We start from the raw sequence: 22,118 nt of genomic DNA, 5'->3' as shown, positions 1-22,118 counted from the left end.
CCTAAAATCCAATTTTAACTGTTCTTTTTTGCACATTCTCGTCCACAAAGATGAAATCGACCCTTTTGATATTGATGAATGATCTGCAGCAGCTTTCAGACTGACCCTGGTGATGATGCATTCAAGTGTCTGCTACATTCCCCTTTTCGTACTGAAACTCATCTAGCCAGTTTGAATCAAGAGAAACTGGTAGATTGATAAAGGCGTTTCAGAGGCTTCAGATTGGGGAGTCCAAGACATTTACACCTTCAGGGTCTTTCAGATCATGTTGTTCTTGAGTCTTTTTGGTTTGCTGTCTTGGGGAGGTTTCAAACTGCGTTGGAGGAGATGAAAGTGCAGCCATTTACATATGGAGGTGGTTGATACAGATCTAAAATTATATCATACATTTAAGAAAAAAAAACCTTTTTAAAAATCCCAAACCCTCTTAAAACAAATGCATTGTCATTGTTGAAAACCTCAGACACATGATGGCATGGCTGTTTGAATCCATTATGAAGATCCGATGCAGACACGCGAGTTTTTTCATTTGTTAACAGGCAGTTCCTGTTTGTTCATGATTACCATCCAAAGCACTTTGTCCAAGCTCTCACACATCATAGCTCTGCGTGTTTTGTTGGGGTTTAACAATATGAGAATATGAAAATAGTACCAACATGTAATACTGCAGGTTATCATCTACAGGGTACACTTAGATTTCCTTTGTGGTCTCTGGCTCGGTCGGGGGTTTGTACGGACACATTTGGACACGTCTACAGGTGGGAAGCCAGATGAGGGCATGTGTGAAGCATGCTGTCGCCCCCCCCCCAGAGCAGTCGAGTAGGTGGAGCAATGACCAGGACAGCCTGGTGCTGGTTGGGAGAACTGGCTGTGTTGTCGGGTTAAATGTCTCTGACTCATCACTAGCATGTTTGGGTAAAAGGCGTCAACATCCAGAGATCTAGCTCTGTTGCTCAGTGACTCAACCACTCAATGTACCGTGACTCGGATGAGTGAAAGTCTTGATCATACACTTTGTATGAAGAGTATTAGTTGGGTCCTTGAAAGCAGCCTGAATGCGGTGGAAATGGCAGCTAGGCAACTAGGACGATAGAGGTCCTTTGTTGCTGCCTCTGAAGAGGACACCACCTACTTCCCACCGCCGTCGTCCTCCTTCTTCACTGTGGGAGGATGTACTTTATCACGGCAGCTGTTGATGCAGTCAAATAACTCATCACAGTCCTGTAATGTGTTGTATGTTGAGGGCATAATAGTTTCCATTAGTATTCATACCTCTCTCATCCTGACAAGTGAACCATCCAGGGCTGTATCAGGACACAGCAGGCAGTGATGACCCTTATTAAACTGATTCAGGCTCTCTGACTGGCTGCCAAGTGGCTTCATGTCAAACATTTCCCTGGAGGGTCCATTCTTTGGTTTTACCTGTGTATGAGTGGTGCCATCAGCTTGTAAACAGACCGTCACTCTCTTTTATCACCAGACTGGTGAACATGAAGTGCACATTCACGGGAAGCGGCCTCGGGTCCGGTGTGTTGTTGGTTAATAGAACCGAGAGCTGCTGGATTTCATTCAAGCCTTATTATCAGGGTTTATTGAACTCCGCAGCAACACAGATCGATGCTACCTTGGATGAGAGAGTACTGGAGTCGGCACAACAGATTGGAACCACAAATGCATTGATGAAATTACCTTTTTGCTGTGGTGTGAAATAAATTTAAGATAAATGGAAACACAGTGGTACCCCTTCTTGAGAGTACAAACACTGAATGGTCCTTCATGTTCTATTGTTGAGGCGAGCAAGTGGAGTTTCAGGAGCAGGGCCGCACCTCTCCTCCTCCTCTCTCGCTGTCATGTCCTGCACACTTACCCTTTCCTCTTTTCTCGTTTCATTCCCTGCCTCCTCTTGTCCTGAGGGACATACGTGCTCTTATATTATACTATATTTTTCAGAATAAGTTTTGAAAAAATCCCAAAGCGGGTTAAATAGATGTGGCCACACCCTCCCATGATGGGCCTGCAGCCGTACCTAGTGTTTCTTGAAATCATAGCTCACATATCTACCCACCAAATTTGATCAAAATCCATCAGTTATTTTTTTTTAGGTGTCGTGCTATCAGACAGATGCACACCGGTGATGTCATGTCGCCTCCTTGGCTATGGTAGCAAACACAACTGCTTTGACAACGTCCTGGTTGAGGTGTGAACACACTGTCGGAACCATTGTTTGCTGGGTCGGGTTTGTATTCCTCTTTTTGACTTGAACTTGGTTGGCTGCCATGTGTGAAGTCTGATGATGATTAATCTCTAAGAATGTTGACTTTTTAATATCCACTGAACGTCATTACACGTCAAAATCCTCTGTGTTTCCAGTTCGAGGATGTCTTACGAGGTCTTGTCACGTATTTCCTGATTCGGTTCTCTGTACATTGATTGATTATCAAGTTTATGCATGTCGGCAAATCATAAAGAATTAATCAGAATGTGTTAACTTCTAATTCAGATTGATGATTTTGTTTGTCCAGCACTTGAAAACTTCATTTATTATTATTTAGAATCTATTTTACTTTTTTGGGCAAAGAATAGCAGCAAATCCACACGTAAGAGCTTCTAAAAAGGCGCCAGCTATTCTTACTCAGTCCGTTAGTTCAGTATTTTTCAGCCCCCCTTCAGAGGCGTCTACTTGGTGACGTGCTTCTTGCATGTTGACCTCCTTCCAGTCTGCATAATTGAAATTAGTTTCAACTTTACTGCTTCAGCTTTGAAGCTGTTTCACAATTACTCAACTTGTAAAAATAATCTGTTAGTCAAATATTTGCTTTTACGTTTTCCTTTCTTTTTTCATAATATTCCCATCACTGTCATACATCCAGGGCAGGATGTACAATTTTGTGTTCATCATTGTGGAATCACCACTTTTAAGCAAGGATACCTTTTTTTTTTTTGTAAACGTCTGCCTTCATTTCCTTTTGTTAAGGCATGTTACATCATTCTTAGAAAGGTGATCTGGGAATAGAAATACAGAAGAGGAAAGCCCCTCTGTCTTTCACTGGTAATGACACATGCAATAAACAGATAAGCCAGGGAAATGTCCTTTTCTCTGAATTTGTCCAACTGATATTAAAACTCTGCGAGAGTAGCTGAGCAGATGCTGGCGTGATGTCTGTTTAGTGTAAAAACACCATTTACGTAAATATCTTTAATTCCCAGATTTGCGGTTTTGCTAAAATGTGGATAAACTTTTCAAACGAATCGAAAGTTTCATCAGGATGGTGCGAGAATAAATGTCATTCTTAATCAAAACTTGATTCATGTAGCACCGCTCACACTGCACCGAGTACAATTTAAAGTGCTTGAGGAATGATTGGGGGAAAAAAGAAGGGTGTTATGAATGAAATGACTAAAAAATATCAAAGAGCCAACACACTGAGTGAATAAGACAAAGCTAAAACAGTCACTGTGAAAATGGTTTAATGCATTTTTAAGAAAGTAAAAAGAACAAACGTGAGAACAGAAATACAGCAGAAAATAAAAAAGACATGATAAAAGAGTTTAGTAGAGGAATAAAAAACCTAAATTGTCCCCATTAAAATGTTTAGGGGTCTTAAATAGATAATAATAATAATAATAATAATAATAATAATAATAATAATAATAACAGATAAGCAGTATAGAAAATGGATGGATGGGCATTTTATTCATTATTTCAGTTAAAGGTTGCAGAGGGGTGGGGGTGGCTGGTGCCTGGAAGTGACCCTTTGGTTGCTAGGCAGCCACGCTACCTCCGAGCCATGCTGCCCCTTATTAATAAAATGATACAACATAAAAGCTATACTAAAAACTTTTGATATTTAGCCTATCGATTTTAGCAATTTTTCCTATTACAGCTGCTTCCCAAACAGTTCCTTCACACGCGTTGGTTAGCACGTCGTATCCCTGGCTAGCATGTGCACGGTGAGCTCAGCGGGTACTTTCGGGATCATAAAGTCCTGACTTTCCCCTCCCGTATGTTACATAACAGGCTGCCATATTGCATCTCACCGCAAGATGATTCAGTCTTATTACTCAGCAGCACCACAATAAATGCACCTCCTTTGAATGTCAATGAGCCAGTCCCCGTGGTCCCCACCCCCTCCATCAAAAAAAAAGAAGAGAAAAACTTCCTCTCTCTTGAATTCCCTGCATTTTCGTAATGGCAGAGGGTGACCAGCCGAGGTCGCAGCCCGAGAACATTTTCTGTGTGATTATTTGATAAAGGGACTCACTTTGCATCTGTAACATCAGCTGGTGCTTCTGCACTGAGAGCAGCCCACATTTCACATTCGTCAGCCAGCTTGGCTTGAATATCCTGTACACAGTGTGTTGTGTGAGTGTCTCTCACACACACACATACACACACGCATAGCTCATACTGTCATCTGAGAGCCTTCGAGAGGGATCTCAGGGAAGAACTTAAAATTCAACTATTGTTATTCAGCCAAGTGAGTCAGTGAGCAGCCGGTGACATGGGGTCAGAGACATGTTGCAGCCAGACACCCTTTCATTTGGGTAAGAGACTGAAATGAGCTTCAAATCAAGGGTCCAATCACACGCAGGGGTCTCTCGTCATTTAATACTTCTGCAGATCACCCGTAGGATCATTCCGGCGATGAAGCAGGCAGACCCACAACAGTATGTGTGATTGTTGCGGATGTGCGTGTGCGTGTGCATCCATCGTGTAAGTGGGTGTTCGTCAGCGCTCGTGTCTCCAGCGGAGATCACACTCTGTCTTGAATCACCAATAGAATAATAGAATGAAATGAGCCGGCAGCACAATTTTGTCATGCTTCATACATTGACGAGGGAAGTCGCAGGGTTCCTGTCATGTTGTCATTCACAGGAAGTGATGTTGCTGCATGTCAAAGTGGTGAGTAGGGCGGACAGAGATGGTGCTATAACCGCCCTCAGTCAGTTCCTGTGGTTTTCATCATTGTGTCTCGTGCTGCAGAAAGCATGCACTCAATAAGAGTGCAAGAGAGTGGCACGACTGGCTGAGTGAGGGGTTTTGTACTTCTGCTAATGGCCGTGCAGCTGTGGAAATCAGTTGCATGCATGAGCTGAATAGAAATGATGCTCATTGTCCTCACGGCAACAGCTGCTGCAGGAAGATAGTGCTGCGACAGGCGACGCTGAGGCCAGCAAGAACTCCCTCACTGATACAAGCCCTTGAATTTACATCTGGTCCCATATCATGTGTCAGAATGAGGTCAAAGTCACAGGGGCGTGTGCTCCGAGCCCCCTCAGTTCCGTTAGTTCGTTGTGTGTTCCACCTCATCACACCTGGGGCTTGGCTTTGTGAGCAGGTAGTGCCTTTGTGCACAGTCTGTGTTTATATGCTGCGGGTCTGAGCACCCCCCCCCCCCCCCCCGTGGTTTGATGGAATGAGGGATTAGCGTGGATTTGATGGCCTCGGTGGGACTTATTGCAGTGAGCAGCGCAGAGTTTAGAGCCTGTTGGGAGTAACTGATTACACTATGAGAACATAATGGAACCTTTGATGTTAGCCGCTTTTGGTTTTTCAAAGATGGTGAATACATTTTTGGTATGTTTCTCCATGTCAGCTTTGCTTTGTATGAGCTTCCAACAAGCCACATGTTTTAGCAACTGAGCCTCATGTACAAGCCAAACAAGCAAACAAAAAAAAAGCCAAACAAGCAAACAAAAAAAAACAACCTAACAGTTGCTTAAACAAATATCTCATCACTCTCCAAACCTTCCACCACTGGACGATGGCATGACAGCGCCACTGCTGCTGCTGCACAAGCGTCAGTGAAACCAGTGCATGGAGATACAACGGAAAATACGGACCTATAAGCTGTCAGTGACAGCCCGGTTCTGTAGAAACTATTCAGTGGGCCGTGCCGACACACAGGACGCTGGGAAAAGGGGAAGAACGTAAAACCAGAGTAGTGGATAAATATATTTAAAAACTACATGCCGATGGAGTGGAGCAGCATAGCCTCTCTTCAAAACCCTTAAAATATCTCACTGCTTCCTCAAAGCTGTCAGCTCATCAGCTGATCAAAGAGCTTTCTTTTTACATCATATGCCTGAGAATCTACTTCATTGGCCAAGTGTGTGTGTGTGTGTGTGTGTGTTTCCTTTAAGCTCTGCAAGTACTTACACAGATTTGACAAACAAACAAAGACAGGCCCCAACAGGCGCAACTACAGTAAACAAACACTGCTGGCTACAGATAAAGAGTGAATGTGGTGTGTTATGTGTGCTGGCTACTGGGAGTTAAGGAGTGGGATGAAGTGTGAACTCACTGGAGTTTTTTATGAAATAATCCATGAATCCATACTTTTCTGATAAATTGTCTATCATCCCAAAATACATGAGAGAGAGTGAGAGGGGGAATCAGGGCCCAGTTTGAAGAATGCCATCGTTTCCCTCAGTAGACGTGGAATGCCTCTCAGTGGGTGTTCAGTGTTACAGGTTGACTGTGTGAGGGTTGTTCCTGATGCCGTGGACTGATTCAAGTGTTCATTAGAGCGAGTTGACCTGGTTCAGGGAACGCGACCCACAGAGTTTCAAATCCCCTTTGTTGCGTGTAATATCTTCATAACCAGCCCCGCTGAGGTTGCACGCGGGGAAACATTATTGTGAAGGTGTGTACTGAAAAGTTGGGAGGAAAAACAATGACGCCGCCTGCTCAGCAAGATGTATTAAAGTGCACTGAATGTGGTATCTTAGCAACAGATACAGAATGCTTGAGCTAATATTCCCTTAATTCTCTATTTGTTTTTGGTGTATGGTGACAGATGGCCAGGGAAGACAAGCTATCTGCCATCCTAAATGTTTTTTGTAAAGGTTTTAAAAGTGTTTGCTGTGCTTTTGGCCGCACTCGAGCACCAACAGTAAACCAACACAGAAGGCTGTTGGACCTCGTCGGGGACTTTGCCAGTTCTCAGTAAATATTCACAATATGTTGTTTGTGTACTCTGGACTGTCTGCCTTCTGAGTGCCCTCTGTCTCCTGGCTGACGGCAGGTTTTCTGTGTCAATATTGCCTGAGTGCATATAAAGCGGACTAACATGGTCCTCTTCTCTTCTTTTTTTCGCTTGCAGGGGAGCGTTCTCTGAGGTGGTGATGGCTCGGGAGAAGGCCACTGGCAAGATGGTCGCAATCAAGTGCATTCCGAAAAAAGCACTGAAGGGGAAGGAGACGAGCATCGAAAATGAAATCGCTGTGCTTAGGAAGTAGGTAGCGCATGACTGAGCCGTGGGGGGATTGTGGGATTTTAAAAGGGTCAACACCTTGCATCATCCTCTGGGAGGTGTGTATGCGTGTGCATGTGCACATGCATGTGTGTGTGTGTGCGCATGTGCAGGTGTGCGTGTCCTCTTTCTCTCGGAGAAGTTAATTTAAGCATTGTCAAGCTTAAGTGACTTCCTTGTCGCTTGCTATGTAGCCTCCATTTCCCTATTTTGGGTCTTCAGCACACACCCACACAGGGTATGATAGCATTGCATTGACACCAGGTGACACTCATCCCCCTCCAGGGCCTGATGGGAGATTCCCAGAGAAGCTCAGTTATCGGTCACTCTTGACGTGAGCACACCAGTTGTTGGGTGTTGTTGCCTGGTTACGGTTGCTGTCGTTTCCTTCTTTTTGTTTTGATTTCTCATCTCCGACCTCTGAACGCTCGCACTTCCCTACATCTGTCTGACCATCACAGCCCTTTAAACCGTGATCTCATTTTTCTTCTTTTATTCTTGACTGTGGAAGGAAGTTATGAAGGTTGTTTAGCCCTTCTGAGACACTCCCCGCCTCCTCTTTTCCCTCCCCCGCCTTTTCCTTTTCAGCCACCTGCCCTTGTGAACATACACTGTCATCAGCACATCTCCTTCGACTGAAACCTTGCTGCTTGGTTGCCTAGACACAGACTCCTAGCATCTTGATTCATCCTGTTTTATTTTACTGAGGTGATGGGGGTCACCACTTAATGACTCATTGATAACAATCTTCTAACTACCCCCCCACCACCACCACCATCATGCCAAACACACACACACACACACACACACACACACACACACACACACACACACACACACACACACACACACACACACACACACACACTGTTAAAGCAAGCTTTTCCAGAATGAAAGAAAAAACATTTGTAGTTGTCAGGTCATCATTTGAATTAAAAAGGCTAATTTCACCTCATTAGCAGCCTGTGTTGAAATGAAAAGAGGCTGACAGCAAGCAAAGTGAATCTTCTTTTCTTTCTCTGCAGGATAAAGCACGAGAATATTGTGGCTCTGGAGGACATTTACGAGAGCTCGAACCACCTGTACCTCATAATGCAGCTGTAAGTACATCAGCCCACCATGTTGTTTGTGTTTAGTTCAGCTCTTTGCCTCCTATTTGGCTGCTCACTTTGATAATGGGTTTTGTTACTCACTTGAATAAACGTCTGTAATGTCCTTGAGGCATTTTTTTTTTTTTGCCATCAAATGGATGTTGATTTTTTTTTTTTTTTTTAAGCCTGATGCTTCCAAGAATGACTTTAGGTAGTAGCAGCACTCTTTCTGAGCCTCACTGTCAGTCCATGTGAAAAGCAACGAGCCTAATGTGAAATAAGCAAAGCAGTGGAATTCCTAAAGTGGGTTTCAAAAGATTTAGAGAAAATATTAGGGCTGCAATCAACCAAAGAAATTCTTGGTCGACTGAAGCCCTCAAATTTAGACTAAAAATGGAATAATTTTACATATGAAAAATATACTGTGTCAACTATCAGCACAAAACCCGTTGAGGAATATTTAGACAATTGTTTTTGTCACGTTACAATAATTGACCGACGCTATCATTTGTCCTGCACACAGAGCGAGACTGAACAGAGGAGCTCAGCAGCTCAGCATAGACTTTTAACTTAAAACTTTACTCTTAAACGCAAAAGGCAAGTCCATGGTAAGAATTTTTAGAATTAAAACAAAAACAATTATTAGACTAAAACATTGAAATATCAATTATTGATCAGTTCATATACGCAAAACTGACGGGGCAACCTAAGGTGGACAAGTTAGCTTACCGTTTCTAGGTGATACGTCGTCGTGTTTGCCGTGGAGCTGTGATATACAAACTGTTGTTTGCAAACTTTGCATTCGACTTTTTTTCCATTATCTGTTTTCATGAAATGCTGCCACGCTGCACATGTCTGTGACTTGGTGGACGAGGACTGACTTTAAACGAAACCGTCAAAATTAAATATACATTCATCAAACCACCAGACGTTGCCCTTCTAGTACTCTTCAGTCTGTCTGTCTCTAGCGGGTCGGGCGAGTCCAAAATAGCAAAACAAGATGGTGTTCAAAGATAGATTGATATCTGTGAAACGGGGGTGCTTTGAAAACACCCCCATTCGCACTTGGTACTTTCCTCCTGATGAAATTAATGTGGCAAATAATCGACCAATCAGTCAATACGTTCTGGTTCGGCCAAAATTCGAATAACTCGACCAGTCGACTGGGACATTAAAGCCCTAGAAAATATGCAAAAGTTACAGGTTATTTGTGTCTAATGTCCTCTCTGTAAAAAAAAAGAAAAGAAAAAGTTGCTCAGTGGTCTTAAAAACAACAAACAAACAATAAATTAGGACATACTGATGAAATGGAATATATTATTCCAACAGTAAACTAATACAAAAAAAATGTACTCATCTGTAAACAGTCAGCTAATATTTACTGGAGCTATGCACTCGTTCTTAAAGTTCAGCTCAATAGGAGTCATTTGTTGCATGTTTGTCTTTTGTGATCAGTTTCAAATTGGTTTTCAATCAGAATCAGAAATCCTCTGTTAATCCCTTGTTGGATTGCAGTGCTCCATTTCACAGTGAAGATAAACAAGGAGGGCGTGACCTGTCGAAGATATAGATGGATAGAAATGAAACACAATCTCAAAAATAGTCATACAAACAATATGTAATAAAGAAAAAAATAGAAAAAACAAGAAGATGAAGAGGTATCTTTGTACATATTTACATATTTATTTTAGAGAATATACTGTGTCATTATCAGGTCTCAGAAAACTGAATTAGGAAATACCGAGAAAGTCAGCAGCACAGATCGATTCAACAACACGAGTGAAACTCTACACAACACAAAAGTAAACAAAATATTCATAAATTACTATAAGTTCTTTCTATTACTTTGTGTACTCCATACGTTTTTTTTTTTTTAGTCATTTCAATATTTATTTGTCACATTTCTCAAAACAAATTTTTCAAACGATATTTTTGGATATATAACCAGAAAAGTAACTTGAAAGTTTGTGTTAGAATAATTGAAAATGTACAATGCGTGAATAAAAAACAAAAACGAAACAAAAAATGTGCAGTTTAATTGCAAGTTCAGGAATATTCGTTTTAAAGTGCAGATTTAAAGGCTGTCAATATGGAAAATGCTGATCCTTGACAGAAAGTAGCCGCCTCACTTTTAGTTTTAAGGACCTGGAGGACTCAGTTGGTGGACTGACATTTGACCAAATTGAGATTTCCAAGTTGTTTTGTCCTCTGTCCTTAAGCATTAATTCCAAGTGTCTTCACGTGGACAAATCTCTTCATTTGTGTGTTTTATTGTCGAAACAGTGATGGATAACCCAGCGTATGAACTATCTATACATCCCGACAGGGTATCCGGAGGCGAACTGTTTGACCGCATCGTAGAGAAGGGCTTCTACACAGAAATGGACGCCAGCCGACTCATTCGACAGGTTTTAGATGCCGTCAACTACCTCCACTCCATGGGCATAGTCCACCGAGACCTCAAGGTACAACAGCAGCACGATACAGAAAACAAAACCCACTGGGCTTTTAGCTGAAGAGTTGAAAATGTTTTGCCTCTCATCCAAGAGAACCCTTCAGTCGTGCTGAGAGGGGGAAATCCCCGCTGTTCAACCTGTGTGAGAGGTTTGGTGAGCTCTCAGCGACGATCACTCGCAGAGGTCAGATGTCAAGGATTTCAATTCTCCATAGAACACACGAAGCATTTTGGATGAGCCGGAAAACTCCCTCAGCTCTTAAATAACAGTTTTATTATTTATTTATTTATTGTTAAAAGTTGGTAAAATCCAGATCATGTTTTGAGTGCAGCTCCTCGAAACTAGCACAGAAAGTTTGAATCCATACCTATAAAATGCTTACGAGTCGCTGCTGGTTAATGTTGGTACAGCGAAACCAAGGAGAAAAAAAATCTGGAATTTAAGAGAGACCGTAAGTATTTTGCAGTCCTTGGTACAGTTCACCTGTATTCCTCGAATGTATTTTGATGTGCATTTTGAAGTAGAGAGAGCAAAATTTAAAGCTCTGGCGTGTTTATCCTTGAACTCATGTGCCTGACCAGCCATTTCCAACAGAATGCTACGCGGCTGATACTGCTAGCACCAAAGAACTGTTCCAAGTTAACCGGCGAAAGTAATTCCTCGAGACTTCTCCCCATTTTTCACTGGGAGGTAGTGGTAGATGGGGAAGGCGACAAGCTTCGTGTCCTGGTTTGCTATCTTTTTTTCCTACTCTGTGTCTTTGTAACTCTGACAAAAGTTTGTAGCTGCAGTCGATTCCCATTTTGCGTTAAATCGCATTTCCTCCTCTGCTCCATATCCACAGTTCCCTGAAAATTCACACGACAATGAAATGGAAACACAAAGAGTGACATTATGTGGTCAAAACTTCATATCATAATTGCTTCAAGAGCTACTGCAAGATGTCATTGTTGTCAGCTGCTCACAACCAAATGCTCTAGGTCTTCAGTTGTACTGTAATATCAGGCTGCGTTCTAAATTGTCACCTTTTTTTTCATAATTAGAACTCTGACAGCAGTAAGCAGTAAAAGTCATCTCCACAAACACCCAGAGTCACAGAAGCTCATACGAGTCACTTTTTTTTTCTCCCCCCTCCTCAGCCCGAGAACCTGCTGTACTTCAGTCCCCATGACGATTCAAAGATCATGATCAGTGACTTCGGCCTGTCAAAGATGGAGGGAACAGGTGACGTGATGGCCACCGCCTGCGGGACTCCAGGATACGTGGGTGAGCGGGCCCTCTGATTGAAAGTTAACTCTGACATAATTATGTGCTCTAGTTGGCCATCAACCTGCCTTAATCTAATCTGTCAGGTTAATCTTAATCATCTGCCACAGGCAAACGCTCCTCTCCAACCTCCGAGCCGCGCTGAGTGACCCTAAAACAGTTTGCATTGTTTTGTTGTTGTTGTTTTTTCCTAATTTCACCGTTGCAGCACCGGAGGTTTTAGCTCAGAAGCCCTACAGTAAAGCCGTGGACTGCTGGTCCATCGGGGTCATCGCTTATATTCTGTGAGTACTCAGTCTAATGTATCAACATTGTGATTCTCCGCTGTTTATTTATGTGTAACTAACCTGATTTTTACGCCTTTATTTCAAGATGAAGCCACCAGGAAAGCCACAATCAGATTAAAACCTGTTAATGGAGAGTGTCCTGACTGAGATAGGCATCTAAAACAATAAAGACACGCACGTCTGGCAACATGGAATACATGATAAAAACAAAATAAATAAAACAGTCAAAGATCCCGTCCTAATAACAGCCTTGATTGAAGCTTAACTTGGAAGAGAAGAACAGTAGTGGAGGGATCTGACAAAGCTGACTGGGTGATATGTGAACCACAGTCACAACACTGTTCTAATTCTCTTTCTCTGAAGCTTTTTGTGGAAAGTGTTCAAGGAACCTGCCAAATCAATTGAGTAAAGTATGCAATTACGTGAAGAGGAAATCCCCCGTCTCATTAACCGTTTGTAAGGTGTGATGAGTTCTAGGGTAATCCAGGGGATGAGCTTTCACAAATGAGCGCGTCACTGTTTCATAATCGAGAAAACGCATGACCGAAAATATACATCATGGATTTATGGTACAGATATTTAGATGAACCGCTTCATCCCATTTCCCCTCTGCTCTCACAGTTCATGTAGTTTTTTTATAATCTCCTTTTGACGAGCTATGAAAGTCAAAGTGCTATTGGATGAGATTAGGCCACAGCAAATCCTTTTCGATTGGGTTAAAGTTTCTAACATCAGCTGCATCACATCAACTGTTGTGTTGTCGTCCGTCTTCTTCAGGCTTTGTGGTTACCCTCCTTTCTATGACGAGAACGACTCCAAGCTCTTCGAACAGATTCTCAAGGCAGACTATGAGTTTGATGCACCGTATTGGGATGACATATCAGACTCCGGTGAGCTACGACTGTAAATCACTGTGTGCCTATACTGTTGAGTTTGCAAAACAATTGTAACACAATGGTACCCTTTGGATGCTCAAGAGGCTTGTTAGCTTAGCTTAGCATAAGGACAGCAGAGGGGGATATTTAGTACCTTTTTAGATAAAACAAACCAAACATTACAAAGGTGTTTTTGTTTTTTTAATTTGTGAGCATTAGTGATGCCATTTGGTCAATTTTTCTGGATCTTTAGCCAGATCCTGGCTTGTTTCCTACCATTTCAAGCCGTTGTGCTAAGCTTTGCTAACTAGCTGCTGACAGTACCGTGGAGCTTCCGCCTCAGCCAGTAACTTAAACTTACATTCTTTCCCATGGTCAACAGAGGGGCAAGTCCACTGGTGTCTGGTTGTATTTAATAAGAAAATGATCCGACTTCCAACTTGATTTATTAGCTCATCAAATATTTCTGGTCTCTTTTGGTCTTAGTCACTATTCCAAATACATGGTTGTTCCAGGAGCTTCCAGGGGAAACTTCAAGACCCCCAAAATGAAACTTTGCCCAAGTATTAAATTAATGGTTGTGGTAGCATGTAGAACATGTTCTTATCTTGAGGTGCTCTTGACCTTTTTCATTTCCCCCCACAGCCAAAGACTTCATCAGCTGCCTGATGGAGAAGGACCCGGAGAAGAGGTTCACATGTGACCAGGCTCTTCAGCACCCCTGGTGAGAGACAACAGCCGCCACCCTGCACCCCACCCAGATAATCACAGGGAACCACAGAGCGATTATAAGGCAGTATGACGCAGATTGCTGGGTTTACGCCTTCGTCAAGTAGAGTATGTCCTCTGTCACTGTCATGTGTCACCATGGCTTCAAGCGGCGAGCCCACCTCTGCTCAGCACTGGCAACCCTCAGAGAGAAATCTGCTGAATAAATGACTGCCAATTAGTGGCTGGTGTCTTGATCCTTGAAGAATGTGGAAGCTTTAATGAACAATTAGGATGTCTTCCCAGGTCTGGGCCAGCGCTGACGAGAGCAAGCTGGCATGGGGGGATGTATCCGGCTGCCGTGCCCAATATGAATAAGTCTGTTAGCCAGTAATGGGCCTTTCTGGTCCTGCTGATACAAACGTGATTTTTGTCAGCGGTAACAGGTTTCATAATGGAGAGAAATAGCTTTCATACAGACAAATTATGATGAATGTGACACGAAGCACAAAACTGTCACCCCAGCAATCAGAGATGTTTTATAAAAAAATGACGGGAGCAAATGGAAAACAGCATGACAATGATTCCCAAGGTATTACACATGCAAATATAAATCAGCTGGGTTGTATTGTCTTTAAATGTGTGAATTGTTATTCACATGATCTAAAAGGACTTGACATTCATTTTCAGGATCGCCGGGGATACGGCTCTCTGCAAGAACATACACGAATCTGTCAGCCGACAGATGAGGAAAAACTTTGCCAAAAGCAAATGGAGGGTGAGCAGCACACGAGATTCTCTGATATAAAAGGAAAACGCATAATAAGTAACAAATGTCAGGGATGCATTTGTGTTTACGTCCTGTCTCCTGCTGTCACAGCAAGCCTTCAATGCGACGGCTGTCATCCGTCATATGAGGCGCCTGCAGCTGGGCACCAGCTTTGGCAGCAGCGTTCACAGCACCAACCCTTCGAGTCGAGCGCCAGCCAAAAGCCAGTCGGTGGACTGCGCCCCGCTCTCCCTGAAAGACTGTGAGTGACACCCCAACATGTCCCACTCTCCTCCGATTCACCCTCTCAGCCAACGGGCAATTGTTTAAAAGCTTGTGAAATATAGTTTTCAATTAGACAGATTCAAATTTGATACACATACGATGTGGTATCTCCCTGTGTGTCTGATGAATTTGGATTTAATTTAAAACTGAATCTCTTCTCTTGTTCATTTATTGGTTATTTTCAAGTCCTGAGCTGGTTATTTTTAACTTGTGTTTTTTGGTAATTACAAGCTTTGGGATGTAGGATGGTTCATTTTTCACTTTTTCTGATATTTTATATAATATAAAGTTTTATATGTATTGACAGGTAGCATCATGAATATTCAACATGTTGGACTGATTTTCTCCTCCAGGTCCTCCAATAGCTCCTTTGCCATCTGCTGTTAAAGGCTTCAATCAGGACTCTGATGCTTCGTCTCCTGTCCTGGAGGAGCCGTCTGTGGTCGCAGAGCCGTCCAGGCCACGACCCTCCACCGTTACCGTCATCCACACTGGGACTAAATGACGCCAGGTTCCGCGGGAGGTGAGCTGGGAGACCACGGAGCTCTAAGATGGGATAAAAACATCCCAGGCCTCGTGAGTCCTTGTCCGGCTCGCCCACCCGCCGCCTCCCAATTGTTTCTACTGCTCTGGGAGGAATTTGAGCAGCGTTGGCTCAGTCCCATTTACCGTGGATCAGCATGGCCTCCCGTGCTTCCCTTCCCACTGTCGTATAGACGTGGAAGTTGAGAGGGGGGAGGATCTCTGAGCGTGTCCACGCTAAACAGCGGAAGCCACTGGATCCTGGTCGGCTGCCAGACAAACGCAGCTAGTCAGGGAAGTGCCACACTAAAGGATGCTGTAGTTTTGTAACGGGACGCTCCGATGTATGCCTTGTGTAAATATCCTGCCTGGAACCGTTGAGTGGAGTGACCTATAAACTTCAACCTGTGCTAACTAATCGTGACATCATTTGAACTTCTCGTGGTTTTTGACAGCTCTTGTTACTTTGCTGTGGTATTTTGCTGCATTGGCTCACAGGGTCCTAACTCCCCAACAGTGTATGTTGTCTCTTTGCTTTAAAGGACGTGACAATGAGCGGGGCCTTCAGTCCTGGCTATGATTGCTGAGAAGGCGTTGCAGGGATGTGTTGGATTATTTATTTTCTTAAAATGTATTAGAACTTTTTTAAGAATGTCAGAAATGCTTAAAACTGTATTAGATTGGACTGAACAGCTATTGCATTGAATGATAAAGACACAGTATCTTATAGATGTTACTTTGTAATCGCCGTTTACTTGATTAATTACTTTTTGATGTGACTGTGAAGTCCTCCTTGACCACAAGAGGGTGACCACATGTTGTCAGTTTGTGACTAGTTCTCAGGGATGAAGCTAACCAAACCCCTCTCAGAGTGATCAGACACTGTGGTAGAAGGTTGGTGACGGTGAAACCTCAGAATACTGCATATTCTAATGTGCCAATGGGAGAGTTTAATAGCTGTTTTCTGTCTTTAAATCACTTACTATTGACAGTACGAGCGTCGTGTAAATGAATGGGTTGTTTCCCTTTAATTAAAGACGAAAAAAAAAAAACAAAAGAGAAACTTGAACTATCTTGGATTTGAATAAATTGTATTTCAGTGATGTGTGCATTCATGTCTGCTGTAAAGTGAACGCAAACGTATCTTAACAACAAACGCTCCCATTGTAGATGTCATGAGTGTAGCGTTCAGTTCAGCTTCCTCTCCTGATTCTAGCTCCCTCCGTCCCTCACCCTGCTTTCATATCAGCCTGTTGAATTTAGCAGGGAGGCTCTTTCTCCTTCGCTCTCCTGCTTTTCCAGACTTTCACACAGACAGGAGAAGGGACCCGTCTTTGTATTAATGCACCTCTTATTTTATTTTAAATCATGGATGTTGGATGAGAACACGCCCGATACCGAAGAATTATCTAAAAGTGTTGTGGTGAATAATTAAAAAGTCTCTGAGCCTCAATTTACTGTAAATAGACACCTCAACAGCACAGTTGGCTGGAGTCTTGAGTGTTTATTTTTGTCTTCCCTCAATCCCCCCCCCCCCAAAAAACAAAACAAAACATCAAAATGAAGCAAAAACATGAAGCTGTGAAAACCCCAATTTGCATGTATTACATATTGTTGCAGAAATGTTCTTTGGATGTATTAAAATCAAAGCTTGTTTGCATGTGTCTTTGCTTCTTTGACAGGGAGAAAATATCTATCGATGTTAATAGACGTTTGTAAGAAGCTGTAACTGCATGTGCAATTTAAACTGCCTCAGTAAGATGAATGTTAGTAATTATAGAGGAACTATGATTAAATACATTATATTCACACTTATTGAGCTTCTATTAACGTGTTACACAAACTTTAAACATCTGTTGGTCCCCTTTTAATGCCCCCAAATCCTATTTAACATAGTTTTTGTCAACTTGGTACCTGATTTTCTTTTAATTGCTATCAAACGTTACAGGGTATGATGTTACTTCAGCTTGGGCTGTCAATGATGAATTTATACAAAGAAATTATTTTTAGGTACTCCTCCTATGTCCAAAGCTAAAAGAAATGACTATTCAGCAAAAAGAAAAGTATTTGTCCCTGAAGAAAGTCTATTGTAGAAAAGGTGAATTTGAAGAGTTCATGAGCAAAAACAGGAAAGCCAGTCTAGCAGTTGCTCATTTATGAGCAATTTTAAGAGAGTATTAAATCATTTCATTTCTTTTATTTAATTTATATGTATCTATTTTATGAGTAGCTTTCTTTCTTTTTTTAACAACAAAGCATAAAGCTGTGACATCTTAGGGACCCAGTACCATTAGAATGTGAAGACAATGTCAAAGACACAAAAGTTCAAACATGGCTGGAAATTTTAAAACTATTCTTCACTCTGCGGAGAAAAGTTTTGTTGATTGATGCTCCTTAAAATCCAGCCACGCTTCTAACTTCTCTCTCCTCCTGCTGCCATCAGGCTCAGATGGAGTGGCGGTTGTACTCGTGGGGAGGGTGCATTCCGTCGTAGTGGAACTCCCTCCACTGTTCGGTGCTCTCTCTGGTTCTCTCATCTTGTTCTGCAAGATTATGAACATTTTTTTTTTTTTTTTAGCTTGAATTCATCTCTCTCAGCTACATCAGCTGTGAGGACTTCATATACCATCATGCTCCTCTTCAGCGTAGCTCTCGAACTCATTCCTCTTCTCTTCGTGGAACTCTCTCTTCCGTTCATCGGCAGCCAGAACCTGCCTGTGCTCAGCTGCAAGCACCAGGAAGAGGAACAAACATAAAACAACTGTCATCTTACATTTCGATGCGACCGAATAATGGTGTTTTAAAACATTTTTTGACACAGAAACGAAGTAATTCGGCTTTAAAAAGGTGTTCGAAATGGGACAACAATATGGACAATTTTGCCAATATTGAACACTCAGACTTCAGCTGATTTGATCACAAATCAACTGCACATCAACTATCACATGAGAAGCTGTCAAGAAAAATATACTGAAACAACTAGACACACACACAAATCAGTTATGGCTCCACATCAAGAAACACACAAAACGACAACATAACACAACAGAATCACTGTCTCTGAACGAAAGCAGGTGTTGATTTTGCAGATTTCAAAAGGAGAGTGTTTGTGGTGAAGCTGTGATTCGTAAAAGCTGCTTGTATCTAACAAAGAAAGAAACAAATCCCAGAGCCCCAAATGATAGAAAGGAGTCTAATGAGTCACATATTACCATGTGAAAAGCTACATGTGTAAACCTCCTATGCTGATAGTGCCGAGTCGGAGTTCAGTGGCGACGGTGCTTACACAACACACGTTACAACAGCAGGATGAAAGAAGTGATTCACAAGTCCACAATGCAACACTCGCATGCTTATTAAATTAACACAAAGCTCCTTTTGAAGATTATTTGAATTGTTTTGATTTGGCGTGCAGCTGCTGTGCGCACATTGAAACACTGTTCCTCCAGTGTGTCCTAGCTGTGAGGAGACACGCTGAAGCTCAGCCTTTCAAAGTGTGAAAGTCCAAGACATCAAGAAGGAACAGAAAAAAAGAGAAGGAAATATCTCATGCAAGCTCGGAACGTATCCTTTTCACCTGTCCTCACAGGGGCCCGGTTGCTTCAGCGCCTGCTTTAAGTTACAGCCTTAGATTTGTGTGTTGACGGGGTTAAATCTGCCTCTGACTAGTAGGTTGGGACATATGAGGATGACCACACGTCTGTCATGTGTAGGCAAGTTTGTGTCAGTAAAACTGCAGGAACATTAGCCGACACCGCTCCAGATTTAACCTTTCTGGTCATGACCTTTAACTTCCACCGGGATTCTCAGCTCAGGTCTGTGCATGCAGAGCCAATCCTTGCAGGAATTTATCTCCAGCACAGATTGGCCTCCTCTCAGGGTTTCTTTGCTCTTCAGTCACCACTGTCTGTTTTATTTTGATATATTCACCTTTCCTCTCATCTGATATTCCACTTCCTGGCTCGTACTTTCACTTGTTATCTTACCCCATTAGTATCTTCAGTCTGTGTGCTGCCAGTTGGTCTTTGTCTCCAAGGTCTTTCCGGCCTTTATTCTCTCCCGGTTTATCCCCGGGTGTTTATCATTTTTGCTCAATTGTTGCTTTAGTAAGTCTTTGCCAGTTGTTTGCCTGCTTGTCTGATATTAGAACTAGAGGATTTAAAGCTTAACTGCAAAAAGGGATTTGTGACAAACAGATCAATACCATCTATAACCAAGTAAATCACCCATCCGTCACTTGACAGCAGCAGTAATTTGTTGCTTTGTTTAGATGTCAGAGTTTTGCTTCAAAAATGTATGTCGCCATGACCCCTGCTGAATAGATATTCAAATTTTTTAATCTACCTGCAAGTGAAATGTAGTGTTTTCATTTCATTATGCAGCAAGAGAGGCACTTCAAAGCAAGTGCAATTTATTTGTCTCACTTCGTTTTTTGCCTCTGTGTGTGAGCACATTCAACTCGCTCACCCACTCGCTTGTCAGTCTGTCTCTCCCACTGTGTTTATACAACTCCAATTCAGAGAAGTAGTCTTGTAATGTTCTCTCACCTTCCTGACAGTAGAACTGTACATAACAGTGTCGTTCTAACACTCGAGAATGTCAAACATCTTACAGTATGTGAATTTCCCCGACACTTGTAAAGAAGAATATTTGCAGATCTTGGGGTGGGGGTGGGTGTTGGGTGGAGGGATAGAGTGTGTGAGCTCCATGCTACCCTGTGGCTCCTGCTGCACAATGATCCACTGCTGTGACCAAACTGGTCCAGAACACTGAACAGCTGCTGGCTGCCGTTCCTAAAAACATTCCAACTGACATAAACGTGTTGGCTCACTTTCCATTCATCCTGCAAAAAAACTAATTTCCTTATGACAAGTGACATAAATCTATGAGCGGGTGTTGATATTGTCACCTGCTGCTTCCATGTTGCCTCCTTCTGCGTTTATGTTTAATAAATGTTGACATATTTATCATATGACTTTGATTCCCTTCTGAAATCAGCAGACTTTTACATATAAAGTGCAGAGGTTCGTCATGTTCTGTGTATGTTTCTTAAAGACACTGCTTTCTAAGAAATGTCTCAAATGCAGGAGACTTCTCAAGCAGAACCTCGGCATCATTTGAGGTGCTAACAGATGTTTAAAGGAGAAATTCTTAACTGTGAGTAAAGCAAATAATCCCACACTCTACTGACACAAATTAATAGAGTGACTTCATGTGATACAGAGGATTTCTGTGCGCGTGTGTGTGCGTGTGTTATGTTTGCTTTTAAAAGTTATCATTGTTTATCATTCTTTTCTTGCAGATTTTGACAATAGCTGTTTTCACATTTATTTTTAAAAGATTAAATGACCCCCGGAATGGAAGTCAGACTGTAAATCACCACGCCAGTTATATTAATTGGAGTTCATATTGGCTAAAAACACTGAATGTGCACAATGCTCCCCTTGTGAAAGAGCACTCACACCAGAGATTTACTCCATCCAAGCAAAATACTTCTGGTCAGCCCTCTGCTAATGAATGTGAATAAATAATTTATCCGTGTGCGATACCATTCCAATTCTAATTTTGTTTTGAATATGACCTTTAGCGTATATCAACAAATAGATTCACAATTCATGAAGGGATTAAAAATGGAGGGGTGTTTTTTTATTTCATGGGACCTTTGAAATTTCTTTTGAAAATCCTACTGTCAGAGGAAGTCCTGCAGGTCTGATTTGTGATATTGATCCTGGTCCAGATGTTCAGCACACACATCTTGTGTCCAGCAGTAATATTTATGAAAATTATTTGTGAATTAATGCATTCTTGAATTCTTAATAAGGGGGGGGAAAAAAACACGGCTGTTTTTTTTTAAGGATTTAAATGCTGTAATTATTTTTTTGTCTTTTGGCTGTAAAAATCCTTTAAAAGAGTTTATTTTTAGAGTTTTTTTTATTTGAATATTTTTGTTTGCAATAATGCATGTGTAGAGGGGGATCTTCTATTAAAAAAATAAGGTGAAAAGCCTCTTCTGGAAAGATGTCGGTATGTAAAACAAGAAGACATATCCCATTACCACAAACACACAACTGCAAAACCACCTCACTGACCGGACCTCAGTCCACAAAACTTCAAACAAACTCACCATTTATTTCGTCCTGAGACTTCACTGCCCGCCTGCTGCGCCGCCTGAAGAAGTTTGAGGCATCGGCTTCTTTCATGAAGATTCTCTTCATTGGGCCTGCAATAGGAGAAATATCAGCTCAACACGTAAACAGATCCAAATCGGTAGTTTTCAGGCCGAGCGGATGAGATGCAGCTGATTCACCTTTTGGGTCCTTAGCGCTGCCTGTGCTGCTGGGCACAGCTGCAGAGTCGGCCTCTGGAGACACTGGGTAAAACATGAGCACTCAAATTTACAACAAACACAAGGCTTCTAATAATCCCTCTACAATGCCTCCCAGGATGTAAGCATCTACATGCAAAGGAATGCAACACCCCCTCAAATCCCATATTTTCCTGAATCAAACTCACATGAAAGTGCCAGGAGCACACCGAGGAGCGCCAGGAGAGATGCGTATGTCCAGGACATCTTCAGCTCTTTGTCCAAATAGCTGAGAGAGG

General features: G+C 42.2%; 2 protein-coding genes across 2 annotated transcripts in view; one reads left to right on the top strand and one right to left on the bottom strand.

The window, feature by feature from the left end:
* The window catches only part of camk1db (calcium/calmodulin-dependent protein kinase 1Db), a 23,515-nt gene extending 6,261 nt beyond the window's left edge, over positions 1–17,254 (top strand). The window contains exons 2-11 of the mRNA XM_086209376.1: positions 7,107–7,238; positions 8,282–8,356; positions 10,674–10,812; positions 11,943–12,069; positions 12,278–12,353; positions 13,134–13,246; positions 13,877–13,955; positions 14,630–14,717; positions 14,820–14,970; positions 15,347–17,254. Coding sequence (XP_086065502.1) covers positions 7,107–7,238; positions 8,282–8,356; positions 10,674–10,812; positions 11,943–12,069; positions 12,278–12,353; positions 13,134–13,246; positions 13,877–13,955; positions 14,630–14,717; positions 14,820–14,970; positions 15,347–15,498 — 1,132 coding nt within the window. The 3' untranslated portion in view covers positions 15,499–17,254. The remainder of the gene's footprint in view (positions 1–7,106; positions 7,239–8,281; positions 8,357–10,673; positions 10,813–11,942; positions 12,070–12,277; positions 12,354–13,133; positions 13,247–13,876; positions 13,956–14,629; positions 14,718–14,819; positions 14,971–15,346) is intronic.
* ucmab (upper zone of growth plate and cartilage matrix associated b) lies at positions 17,019–22,118 on the bottom strand. Its single transcript, XM_086209377.1, has 5 exons — positions 22,029–22,118; positions 21,823–21,885; positions 21,640–21,735; positions 18,142–18,240; positions 17,019–18,058 (listed from the first exon to the last, which is right to left on the bottom strand). The coding sequence occupies exons 1-5, from the start codon at positions 22,084–22,086 to the stop codon at positions 17,961–17,963; spliced, it is 414 nt and encodes a 137-aa protein (XP_086065503.1). The 5' UTR covers positions 22,087–22,118; the 3' UTR covers positions 17,019–17,960.

The sequence above is a fragment of the Aulostomus chinensis genome, chromosome 7 (genome assembly GCF_037954235.1).
Source record: "Aulostomus chinensis isolate RoL2024-O1b breed Wild chromosome 7, RoL_Achi_v1.0, whole genome shotgun sequence".
Taxonomy (NCBI): domain Eukaryota; kingdom Metazoa; phylum Chordata; class Actinopteri; order Syngnathiformes; family Aulostomidae; genus Aulostomus; species Aulostomus chinensis.
Note: the sequence above shows the minus strand (reverse complement) of the source record. Positions and strands in the feature narration are given on the sequence as shown.